This window comes from Gavialis gangeticus, unplaced genomic scaffold (genome assembly GCF_001723915.1).
Source record: "Gavialis gangeticus isolate Ggan-Ray unplaced genomic scaffold, GavGan_comp1, whole genome shotgun sequence".
Taxonomy (NCBI): domain Eukaryota; kingdom Metazoa; phylum Chordata; order Crocodylia; family Gavialidae; genus Gavialis; species Gavialis gangeticus.
Window position 1 is genome coordinate 13,385,141 of NW_017728991.1, and position 12,921 is coordinate 13,398,061.

The 12,921-nt window shown below is 55.9% G+C and overlaps 1 protein-coding gene across 1 annotated transcript in view; it reads right to left on the reverse strand.

The window, feature by feature from the left end:
- SPATA20 (spermatogenesis associated 20) overlaps positions 1-12,921 on the reverse strand; it is a 44,621-nt gene that overhangs the window by 16,641 nt on the left and 15,059 nt on the right. Inside the window, exons 13-15 of the mRNA XM_019517552.1 lie at positions 10,761-10,969; positions 8,987-9,186; positions 6,079-6,159 (exon numbers count right to left, since the gene is read on the reverse strand). Of these exons, the coding sequence (XP_019373097.1) occupies positions 6,079-6,159; positions 8,987-9,186; positions 10,761-10,969 (490 nt within the window). The remainder of the gene's footprint in view (positions 1-6,078; positions 6,160-8,986; positions 9,187-10,760; positions 10,970-12,921) is intronic.

Sequence of the window (12,921 nt, forward strand, 5' to 3'; positions counted from 1 at the left end):
CCCACATTTCCTGGGGCCTTCTTTCTACTCCCTATGTATTTAAAAAAGGACTTCTTGTTGTCCTTAATCTGGGAAGCCAGCCCCTGTTCCATCTCTGCCTTGGCCTTCCTAACCAACCCCCTACATCCCCGAGCAACTGCTGAATAGTCCTCCTTAGCAGGCACATAGCCTGAAATACTGTCATATAACCCGATCAGCCTGAGTTCCCAAGACCCTTGCAATCACAGCACCCCCCCAGTGAAGGGTTTAAATGGATACCATCCATGGAGGCTCCTAACGACTCCGCTCTTCCATCTTCATGGATCAGCAGCCACTCCTTGCCATGGGCTCCCCTGATCCTGGCACAGGACGTAAATTCGCCGGCTCCCTTGACCTCGATGCTTCTCATTACGGAAAGAATTTTGCTGCAATGTTTGTGAGGGATTAATTACTGGAACAACTCAGTTCATTGCGCCCCGGCAGATGGGCCTAGCCCCCAGCTTCCCGCCAGCTGCGGGTGGGTGAGGTGTTGGGAGATGCGCTGACGTTTCTCCAGCTCCGCCGCTGCATTCCAGTACGAGGGACTCGGGGCTGCTCTGCCTCTGGCTTTTTCGTGGGATTGATAGAAACAATAAACAAGAGGGTCGAGAGGAGGACACTGCGATGACCCACCGTTTATTCCTTCCGGGAGTGGCTTTGAGGTGCAATTGTGGTGGAGATGCGGATGGGGCTTATGCTGCCATCAGACTCCTGGGCAGGGACCATGCCATGTGGGGGTCATAGCACCTGCGCCCATTCTCGACACTGAGCAGCATAGCTGGAAGGCATTTGAGTTCATCCCTCCTCCCTCATACATGAAGAAACCTCTCAAAACAGGGAGAAGAGAAAACAGCCAATTAATTACTAGCGACAAGGCTAATCAGGAAAAAATACACATCTTAGCCAGGCTTGAGAGAAAAAATTGCTGCCATGTGTAGTCAGGGAGTCCTGGAAGGGTGGGGGCACCAGAGCCAGCCATGCTATCAACCCGTCACACCGGGTCCTCGTGAGCTTGACCTGGCCTGGAGGAAGCTACCTTGCAACTTAGTACCCAGCCCTCCAGCCTGCTCACTGCAGGAGCCTAGATGTCCCATGCTGGCTCTGTACACACCAGCTTGCAGGCCAGAAGCAGAGTAGCCACTGTGGCCAAGGGACTGCAACCTGGCTAATAAGGGTGCTGAGAAGCTGCTCTCTGCCAGACAGCAAATCCTTCCTCAAATGAGCTCTCTCTCCCTGGAGGAACATGAATAGTGCCCACTTCTCCCTGCTTTACCCCTCAGACACACATACAAAGCAGAGGTGCCTTGGTAGTGTTTGCACAGGACAAAGGCAAACACCAAGTCCGCTAGTGGCTGCAGCCTGTTTCCTTGACAGCTTGTGGCCAGCTTCATATTCCAGTTACCCATTCCACTCCAGGAGCCTTTCACTGTCAAGCCACCCAGTGAATCCAGTTCAGACTGGTCATGAGTGAAAATTGTGGGAAACAAATTGACGGTCTCAATCCAGGCACCTTTGGGCCATGGAGACTGAATGATTGGTACAGCTCATCCTTCGAGGTGGGTGTCTCCAGGTCAGAGCAGAGGCGTTGTGCAGGACTGTGCAGCGAGCTTGTACATCTGCTGCTCAGGCTGAGCCATTTCAGGGGACGACTAGAGGACACCGGTCTGTAGGGTGGTGATGCTGACCCCACCAGCAGCAAGAGTTATGTGGAGCAGGGGTCCTTATGGGTCTTGACTTCCCTGTCTTGGCCCTACCATCTCCGCTGCAGCAGGCAAAGTGCTGCCTCTCTTCACCTGTGTCGGGAATCACTGCACACAGCTCAACTGCTCTCAACACCATTTTGCAGCAATGTGACAAAAGAGTATGGCATCAAGTAACCCTTGACACGACAATCCTGGTGGTGCCTGTGCTCAGTAGCTCCACCTGGGCTCCATCTCCTTGTCGGCCTCAATTATGACAGATGGGTTGATCTGGGTGCACCACCACAGTTAATGTACGGTCGATAACAGTCTGGCAAGCAAGCCCTCTAGATTGCGGGAGGAGTATCAGCTGCATAGAGGCTGGAGCACCCTGACAGCTGCCCAAAGCAGGGCTCCCAGAGCATTAGCAGGGTGACATTGAGGTCTCCTGCTGGAGCAGATTCTCTGAGCAGGGCTAGGAATGCATCACCCCTGTCAGAGGAGAGAAGACTGAGAGCAACTGCACTGGTGGAGAATGATACTGCTGCCAGGTATCCTAACCCAACTAAAGGATAGCCCAGAACTGCAGCACCGAGCCAAGAGTTTTCAGGAACAGACCTGTGCTGGAGACAGGCTGTGATGGGCCACCCGTACTGAGAGCCTTCCCCATTTGGAGGAGTAATGTTCACTCGTGGGGACTTTCCTGCTTGGTACAAGCACCCATATTTCCGGGATCGGTAAGGAGCAGCCCTTCTCCCTGGGCCTCCAATCAGCCCCCAGCCATGCCATCAAGCCCAGCAACTGCTGATCCAGATGCATTGCTTGACCCTGATCTTGCAGTAACAAATCTGGGATGATCAGTACCTTCATGGACATCTAGGACAGTTCTATCAACCAGAATGGCCTCAGCTGGTACACAGAATGGCCTGGTCCCACCCAGCTTTGGCGATCACCATGGGCACTCGCAGGGTGACACATGGGCTTTCATTCCACTGAAGAAGGAAAGCAGCTGGCTGCGACACTGAGGGCTTGTTAGGCTCACAGACTAAGGGGATGGGATGAGGAACAGCAATGAAACCCAGTAAGTTTAGGAAGCACCATGATGGCAAGGAGGTGTGAAGCATCCCACCCCATTGTACAGGGCACTGTGCAGCGGGTGTTCCCAACATGGATTTTTTAAATGCTGTATTTCAACAAGAAAAGGCTGGACGAAGGTCGTTCTTCAAGGAAACCTGTAAATAGCAGATGTGAAGGCTCATGAATGAGTAGCCAGTTGGACACTGGCCAGGTCTGACATGCTACCGTTCCACAGTAAGGAGAGAAGCGTGGCACTGGTGACTGATGTGTTATGACTAGAGATGGCATATCATTTCTACCTGAATTAAAAGTTCTGGCCAACAACCACCGGATGAACGTTCAACCTTTCTCCAACAAAAAAACAGCTGCAATTGCCTTCCACAATCGCCATCTCACCACAATCACAACCTACAATCCTCCTTGCAAGGAGGCCAAAACAGGGCTTCTTCTGGTGGCATCCAAGGAGCTCACATTTCTGTATTCCACCATCACCAACATATCCCTCCAGGCTCGGATGAGACTCACCCAGTGAAACTGGCCCTCTTCTTCCCTGCTCAGTACTCTGAGCAAGGCAAAACCAAGGTGGAACAACAACAGTTCCCTCACCTGCAGCACTGGAGTGAATGTGTTTAGCAGTTGGGCTTTCTGCCTCCAAAGCTCCCTGTTGCACTTGGGAAGAATTTGAATTAAAGAGTGAAAAGGAATTTAATTTCCATGCTGTTTGATTTGCTTGCACTCCTGGTCGGCCTGCCGCCTGCGTCCTCTCCCAGGACCTGCTCAGGTGGGAAAGAACAAAGACTGCCACAGCTGCTGGAAAAGGAGTCATTTATTAGCAGTGGCACTGGAAGACTCGGTTCCCTGCTGCCAACGCAGTACGTTCCACTCCTGAAACTGGGTCACCAGCTTTCATTCAAAGGGAAGGAGCAAGGAATGAAGCTGGAAGAGAAACGGGCCCTGCACATGGAACGGAGACCAGCGCAAGGCCACATCAGGGCTAAGGTGCCATGGAGACGGTACCAGAGCTGAACCAGAGACAGCAGGATCTGACGCACCAAGAGCCAGGTTCATTTAATCACCATTCCCTGTGCCACCTGCTCTTCCTGAGTCCAAAGGGGCTGCAGCCCCAAGGAAGGCAGGAGCTTGGGTCGCCTCCACACCCCCATGGGTGGCAGCCCACCCTGCCACCAAATCCAAGCACTCTCCAGCCATGCTGAGCTGTGCCCTATCCCCAAACAGTCCTGCTGAGCTGCACTGGACCCCACGAGCACCCATCTTGCTGTTGCTTGCCCCTCCCACCCCAGAGGCCTCTTCCCTGCTGCAGACCTGAGCATAATCCAGGGCAAACTTCCCCTGGGAAGGCATCTGAGCTGCCAAGGTTAGAGACAAGGCTCTGAAAGTACCAGGTTACAGGGTGGGGGATGGGAGCACTGCACAGACAGACAGAGGCTGTTATATGCTGCAAAAAGAGCACAAGCCATGCTCAGACTGCTACAGAGAGAACCCAGCGCATCGGTTGCAGGGGAGAGTGACTGGGCAGCAAAGCCAATAACATGGATAAGGCTGGGGGGAGGTGGGGGAGATCACAGGCAAGGATGGACACTATCAAACCTATCACAGAGAGAGGGGGCTGCTGAGTGCCTTGCCAGGCACAGAACCCACACAAGCACGGAGATCCTCTGTTTGCTTTCAGAGGGTTGGGACGTGGGCAGTGGCTGGTCTCACTGAAAAAGAGTTGGGCTCTCACCAGCTTGCAGGAGACCAAGGCTCTTATGGAGAAAAAGAGCATCTTGTAATGGACCATAAGTGCCCTGAAAGCTCCCTGGCATTAGCAGGTGGGTCTGCACAATTCCCTGGCACTAGCAGGCAGGTGTGCACTGTTCCCTGGCACTAGCAGGCAGGTGTGCACAGCTCATGGCCCACTGTGTAGCTGGGCGTGTGACTCCGTGGCACTAACTCCCCGGTGTGCAGCTCACAGGCTACTGTGTAGTGCAGCATGTGAATCCTGGCACAGGGACTCTGCTGCTGTCAGAGATGAGTCTGCTCCAGATGTTCCCAGCCATGGGACTCTTCCCTTTCTCCTCCCCACCTCCCACCCAGCCTCCTTTGCCCTGATGCTTTCCCACATCAGCAGACTGTCAATCTGCAGGGCAGGGCCACTGCCTGTTGAATGTGACAGCCATCTCAGGCACCAGCTGTCGCACTGCTCACAGGGATTTCTGCCTCTTCCGCAGCACAATGACAGCTCCTTCCTCCACCATAGCATGGCAGCCCCAGCCTGGGTCCTTCCCCATGCGGGTGCTCAGTGCTCCTTCCTAGCCAGGGCCAGGCTGGGTGACACAGCACTAATCATGAGTGACGAGCAGAGAGCGAGGGGAGCCACGGAGACAGAAAAATCTGTTCTCACTTCCCCCCACCCCGAAGGAGCGACTGCCAACATGATCACACCCAACTGAAAGGAACAGCCACGCTCTGGGGATTGGCTTAACATTTGCAGGGACTGCAGCAAGCAGCTTTGTGAGCAACAAACCCTCCTGGCTGAGGGGACCATGCTGCAGGCAGGTGACTGCTCCAGGCCCCAAAACACAGAAGGCACGGGGTTGGGAGGCAGGGAGGCACCATCGGGAACATGGGGCCAGCACTGGGCTTGTGAGAACTTAGGAACTGGTGAGCAGGTTCATGGGACTTGGTTCTGGGAGGGTCTGGAGCACTAGAGCAAAGCTGGGGGTGTCTGAGGCTCTGGATCAGACCCTGGCTCCTCCTATCCCCTGGAGAGGGACCAAGAGGAGTCAACATACAAACTCCTGGGTGAGCGCTGCAGCTCTCGCCTGGAGGATGTGTGGGTGGGTGCTAAGAAGATGCTACATTTCCAGGCAGAAGCCGAGTCGATCGTGGTAACCTAGATACATGTGCAATTTGGTGCCGCCAGCCGGGCCGGGGACGTTCTGCCTGGAACAAGCATTTCTCTGGAGGCTGTGGAGCTGGGAGCAACAGGCCCAGCCTGGGAGCCCCTGGTAAACACACATGCTCTGTGCTCGTGGCTGCTGCACCAATTAGGTTCTGGGGGATGGGCTGACAGAACGAGCCTCTGTGCCATTTCTTTGCATCAGGGAGACACCCTGGGAGAAGGCTATGCAACTCCTCCTCACTAGTAGGGGAATGAGGCCCAGCAGCTGGAAGGAGCACTGGGGAAGCAGGACGGATCAAACAGTGAGGCAAGGCTGGGAGACGAGGAGTAAGGGGGGATGTCTCTGGGCACCATGGGTGGGGGGCAGCAAGGTCTGCAGGAGGATCATGTTGACCCTACCTTGTTTGGAGAGAAGATGGAGCGGATGCAGCGCAGCAGCTCTTTAGTGTCGTCTCCTTCTGGGTCCCCACAGATAACGACCTGCCCGGAGAGAACCAGTTGCAGAGGGGGACATAAAAATTGTGTCTGCACGTACATTAGGCCAGCCCCCTGCTAGGGTAAATAAAGTGTAACCCCACCAGCTCCTATTTACTCCCATTTATGAACTCAAAGAACTGCAACATGCTGCACAGGGACCACCACACAAACCACTGGGGACTCGCCCATGGGTATGCAGCCACCTCTGGGGTGAAACACAGCAGCTGTTCAATCAGCATTGGCCAGTCTATGGATACATTTAGGGCTAGAGGTGGATCCCTGAACAGGACTCAGAACTGGAATCTCACCAGGAGACAAGGGCTAACGCACTGAGCGCACTGGGCCTTCCTAGGCACAGAAAGGAGAGCCGGGGTTTCAGGTCAGACATCCTCTTTGCTCTCGGAGAGAAGAGCACCACCTCCTGCAGGACGACACACCTCATGCTGGATGCAGGCCTAGTCCTGCTCAAGGCAAGGCAGGGTCTCTTCTCCAAGAGCCTTCATCTGTCTGAATTAAGGGTGAGCACCTCAGGGGCAGAGGATAGTGAAAGGTGCTTGGTGGCCAGAGGCAAAGCCCTGTCCCTGCCTCACAGAAGGGTCCCTGCCCCACTGTGACCCACAGAAGTGCCCCCAGCATCAAGACCAACCCCCAAGGCTGGGGGATGGACTGAATTCCTGCTGCAGCAGAGACAAAGCAAGCATGTGCACGGCAGTAACTGCAGGACAGAGGGGGGCTCTGCTTCTCCAAGCCAACAGCAACACGGTTGAGGAGTGAGAGGCAGGAACAGGCAATCTATATAAACAGAGAGCAGGAGGGAGGCAGAGCCCTAGCCTGACATCTCCTGGGAGAGCAGCTCTTTCCCCTTTTCCCCTCTCCTGTGGGCTGCTGTCATGTGTCAGCCTCGGAAGTACCATGCTGTACCCAGGATGACGCACATCAGAAAAGCGATGGCTTCTCCTGCGCCTGCTCCCAGAGGGGAGGACACTCACTGACCTGTGGTTAATCTGCAGCCCCAGGTTGTTAATCTAAGCAGTCAGAGGAGGCTGAGCAGGGACACAGGGGACGTAGACAGGAGGGGAGTGGGTCACCACCCAGTGACCTCCCACATGCATTTAGGAGCACATTAGCCCTGCATGTGGCTTGCTTGACAGTGAAGGGCTTCCTGCAAGCCGGGCCTGCAGCCTGACACAAGTGTGTCAGTGTTCAGCACCTGGCTCGGCCATCTGGATCATCACAGAGAGCCATACACACCACTCTGCAGCCCTGAGGGCCTTCTTGCTGCTCCCCGACTAACCTGTCTGCACTGCAGCTCGTCAGGGGAGAACTGGAGAGGCAGAGAGCAGGGAGCATGAGAGAGACCATGGTGGAGAGAGGCAAACCTAGGGTATCAGAGCCCAGCTCCACCCCCTGCCCCAGGAGGAGAGAGGAGGTCTGCTGTCGATTAGCAACCTTTGCCACTATTACACATTTCTGGCCATCTCCAACAGACACAGCCAGACAGACTAGAAGTCAACCAGACAACCCATCCCATCCAACCTCCTGTCCTGGGCTGTGGCCAGATCTGGCTGTTTCAGAGGATGGTGCCAGAGCCCTGCAGGAGGGAGTTCAGAGCCAGCCTGCCCCAGGGAAAGCAGCCTCCTCTCCCGCTCAGCCAGAGGCTGGCACAGGCCATAAGGCTGGAGAGAGGGGAGGATGCCCACATGGCATACACCTTCATGGGGCCATGAGGAACTGCAGAGTGAAGAGAAGCTCCGGGGATGGCAATCTGCCTCTCAACACTGCACGCAGCTGACTCAGGGCTCTCTGTGCACAAGGGGCTCTCCCTTCCCTCAGACTTCATCCAGCCAGCGGTGGGCTAGAGACAGGAGACAGGGATGTCCACATGCCCCTCTCTGTTGGGGCGACAGGAAGGGCACATTCCTCAATGATGCGAAGTGGAAGAGAACACATGCATCTTGTGCCCGGCGTACGCTCCCGCATAGCAGGACAGCCAAGTTTGATTCCTACCTCCCTCACTAATCTGTTGTGACCTAACTGCTCCATGCCTCAGCATCCCCTGCTGCAAAGGGGGCTGACAGGCCCTCCCCAGGGAGCTGCAGGCTGGCTGTGCTGAGCTCTGCAAGGCATGGATGGAAGGCACAAAGTACTAACAGTGACTTGCTCTGGGGACACTTTGCAGTCCTCTGTCCTCCCAAGCCCACACTGTGTGGCCAAGCCCTGGAACAGCCTGTGATGGGGCAGTTGCTCTGGTCCTGCTGTGCACCTCTCCCATGTCCACATCAAGACAGTGCTCAGCCCCTCTATCCTGAGCTGTCACCACCCATCGTGACAGAGCTCTGTGGTCAAAGCTGTGGCATCTTAGTCCCTGCCACGTTATATATATATATTACAAAACTGACTGGTGAATTGTGCAATAAATTTAGTCCAGCCGCACATGCAAAGTAATTATCACGGTATAAAAATGCCAAATCATCTATAAAAAGAGCCAACCAGCTACAGAGTTAGGGCTTGAAGACATGTAATAACTTTATCGCTGGTTTCTATCCAGCTTTAATTTCAATGTATGGCAGGGCCCAGAGAGACCACTGGGAAAGCAGGAGGCAGGGCCATCCCACCTGGAGCTGCTGTGACCTGGATTTGGTCCCAAAGCCAGATCAGGACAATGGTGACAGGCACACAATCACCCACCCCGTCCCTACACCAGCTCCTAAGAACCAGCTCTGCCCCAGCCTCTCCCTTCCCAGATATGTGTGCCAATGCTAACACACACAGAGCAGCCCACATGCCTGCCCCCACACAAACGCATGCAGCACGCTGGCCTGGGCTCTACCTGTTTCAGGGTGTGGTGAAAGGCTGCAGTGGCTCGAGCCATCTCCGGCAGAGCCACAGGGATCTTCAGCAGCCTCTCTGAAAAGGCTGCCAGGATCTGCCCAGCTTTTTCCACCCAGTCCACACGGCCGAAGTAACAGGCTGCCCTGAGCAGGTTAGTGACGGCGACGGAGTTGGCGTTGGGCTCTGCCCCATCTTGGTCTGTGGCGAAACGACAGCCCATCAGCCATCCTGCCCGGTGCCATGGGGGCAGCACTGACCCAGGGGCTCAGCAGTATGTCATCCATGTGTGACACCAAGGTCCGGCTCCACTAATACTGTGACCCACCCAGAGACTACTACCATTGCAGCCCCAAGGCCTGTCTAACTGGCATGAGGCTGCCCCAGCAACTGCTGAGTTAGCATCCCATTGTGCCATGTTGGAGACTGAGGCTGACATTTCAAGATGTGGCTCTTGCTCTCTAGGCTGGGTAGAGGATGACCATGACAGCTAAGGTGTTGTACTGGGGTACATACCACATCCCAGCTACCTTGGGTCAGTCAGGCCAGTCACCTCCCAGGGCAGCTGGGTGGGCACTGCTGCAAATGCAGCATACCCATCTTTGCTTAAAGCACAGAACAACTGAACCCAGGACAACCAAGGCTCGGGTTCTCATCGGCGCTACACAGAAGCAGAGCTTAGGGGGACACCAAAAGAGATTTTTGGGGCCAATACCAATATCCAATTTGTAAGGAGTCATACCAGCTGATACTGATCTGATTTCCGATACAGCGTGAAGAGCTGCATCCAGCTGGTAAGTTCGTTGTGATGGAAGAAGAGGGGGGAAGGAAAGGGCGTGGGGGGAAGGAAGGGGCAGGGGCAACCAAGGCAGGGTCGGGCACGGCTCGTTGGGTGAGGGGGGTAGGGACGGCTCCCCCTGCTGCATGCACCCTGGGAGGGCATGGGGTGGGGGATGTGTCGCCAGATCTGCACAGGGCAGGGCAAGGCAGGCAGGCTGCAGCTACGGCCTGGAGCTGGGGCTCCACCAGGCTCTTCTCACTGTGGGCTGGGCTTGGGGCAGGGGTACTGAGGGGGCTGCAGCCACCCCAATTTTCACCATAGCTCCCCCTACAGCTGCTGCACACCCGGCAAAGTCCTGGCTCTTCCTGGCACATGGGGGGAGGCGGGGGTTGAGCCAGGAAGAGCTGGGGCTGCACCGGGTGTGCAGTGGTGCTGGGAGGGAGCTACAGCAAAATTTGGGGTGGATATAGCCCCCGCCCTGAGCCCAGTCCCCAGCGAGAAGAGCCCGGTGAAACCCTGGCTCCAGCCCACCACTGCAGCCCGCCTGGGGGGCACACACTCTCCTCGTGCCTTCCTTGGGTGCTTGCAGATGCGGAAGCCACCCCCCGTCCCAACAAGCCGCGGGTCCATCCCGTGCCCTGCCCCACCCTGGCAGCGCCTGTCTCTGCCCCCTCCCTTGCCACAGGGCAGGGTGGGTTGATCTGCACCCCCCACACCCCTTCCCTTCCACCACAATGGACTTACCAGCTGGAGGCAGCTCTCCACGCTGCCAGCTGTGCTCCTCGCTGCCTGAGTGCTGTGCTGCGGCTGCACGCATGCATGGGCATTTATCAGCCAAATTATCAGCCCCATTGGGCCGATTTTCTTTATATTGGTACTGATCCAACATCAGACCGTTGTATCGGTGCATATCTAGTAGAGCTGGGCCTGACATCACATTAAAGCCTGCATTAAAGGCTCCTGGGAACCCAGCCCATCTCCGCAGCACACTTACCGTCCTTCAAGCGGAGGAGCAGTGAGGAGTCTCCAGCCTCACTGGAGAAATAGGCAAAGCCTTTGTTGTCCCAGAAGAGCTCATCCTGCTTGTGCTGGAGCTGCAAGGCCCATTCCAGCCAGCTCGGGTTCAGCGAGGCCTCGTACAGGTCAAAGAGGGCCTGGATCACAAAGACATAATCCTCCAGGAAGCCCTGGATGGGCACGGTGCTACAGAGATAACAGGGAAGGACCGTGGAGCTGCCTTGCTGGAAAAGACCAGCAGTTCAGGGAGGCAGCCAGACCCACTTCCTTGGGGGGCCCAGTTGGCAAACACTCGGCCTCTTCTCTCTCCACTGCTTTATGCCTGAGCTGATGTCAGGGGCTGCATTGGAGCTTGGTTAGCTTAAACCTGGTGAGAACCCAGTAATGGGGGGTTCTAACCTGACACCGAGTCTCTCCTCAGGCACACAGCTCCCAACTAATGTACTCCCCCAAGGGGCTTGTAAAGTAACAGACTAAAGTAGGTACAGAAGGCTTGATCCTGCTTTCTAGGCACCCACACCTCCCACTGAGTCAGAGACAAAGGAGGAAGCCCCTCATCTTTTGGAGTCAGATCATGAGTCTCCAAAGCACTAAGAAGGGTGAACGGCATCTGAGCGGCCATCCAGCATCCCATGCCCCCTCCATGTCACCCATGTACCTGTGCCTGGCACAAACAGCTGGCAACAACCTTGCTAGCAGCATTCCCTTATCAGGAGGAAGCAATACCCACCCTCTGGCCCTGCCTGATAGCAGCTGGGCTCCACCAGGCACATAATAGGACATCCAAGCTGTGGTAAGTGGCTCACCAGGCAAATAGCCCTGTGCAAATTGCCTTAATCCCTGTTGACACAGGCCTAATTTATGTTTGCCCAAGGGAGCAGAGTGGCTAGGAAGGAGCAGGGCAGAGAGGAAGGGCCAGAGCCTGGGGCTGCTGGCTCCTGTTGTCATAGCTTTGACCATGTTTACTCCAAAGGCTGAAGAGACTCCCGTTGCCAGGGTGCGGCACGGCACAGGGCTGTACAGCTAGCTCCTTGGGTGCCTGCAGGGATGACAAGTACCTTCTGTCCCTGCATTTGTGTACGCTCAGCTGATATGTGCATGCTCCATGAGTGTGCACGTGGCCTGTGCTTGTGTGCGTGTGTGTTCAGCCATTCACAGTGCGGCATTGATCTAGGCACTCCAAGCCCTGGCTGCTCACAGAGACATCAAAGGTGCAAGCCAAGATCAAAGACAGCCCCACGGTAAAGCAAAGGCCCTGAGTTTCCCTGCTGGAAAGCTTTTCGTCAGGAGGGGGAAGCTGCAGTGGGGGCCAGCTGTCTGTGCCACCCCTAGATCTCAGGACTGTCAGCTCCATTTGGCAGACTGGGAACTTGTGGCTCATGCTGGGAAGCATCCTGGGGCTCAGAACCCAGGCTATATCCACCGGTGCGTGCTGCCAGTGCTTTCCCCATGCCTGCTTGTGCTAAGGGTGTGCTCAGAAGAAGCTGCTTGGAGCCAGCGCACTGGGGCTTCCCTATGGGCAGCAACTGGAGCACGGCTGCAATAGAAGGTGCTTTGGTAATGTCCCGACCAGGCGTACCAATGCCCCCACCACAGGCATGAGCAGCAGATCCTGCACTGGATCCCTGGCATCACTCAGCAGCAGGCAGGAGTAGGCGGAGGAAGCACCTCAGGAGGATTTGACCTGAATTCCCCCAAGCTCTGGCAGAGCCCTTCCCCCTTGAGCTGAACTAATCTATCCCCAGCCACATGCACAACAGACAGGCCTGCATGTACAGAAGTTGCTGCTACCTCCAGCCCTGAGGAGCAGGGGACACCAGCCAGGCCAACTCCCTCCGTTTACTACCCAGGTCAGGGTATCAGTGGAGAAGGGGCCCCTCTGGCTTGGGGTCCGCTCCTCCCCAAACCAACACAGCAGCAGTGTCCTACTTCAGTGCCGGCCTCCCGTTCTGGCAGTGGTAGAGGTGGCCAGAGGGGTGCTAGGCACAGACCATGAAGGGCAGTGTGTTTGGCTTGTTGGTGGGTAGGTGACAGACTCTAAAGGGAATCCCCATGCAGTGCGCTCAGCTCAGGAGGAAGGCTGAGGGCAGCAGAGGCACTGGGGGGGGGGGGGGGAGGGGGGTTTGATTTGGGGTGAG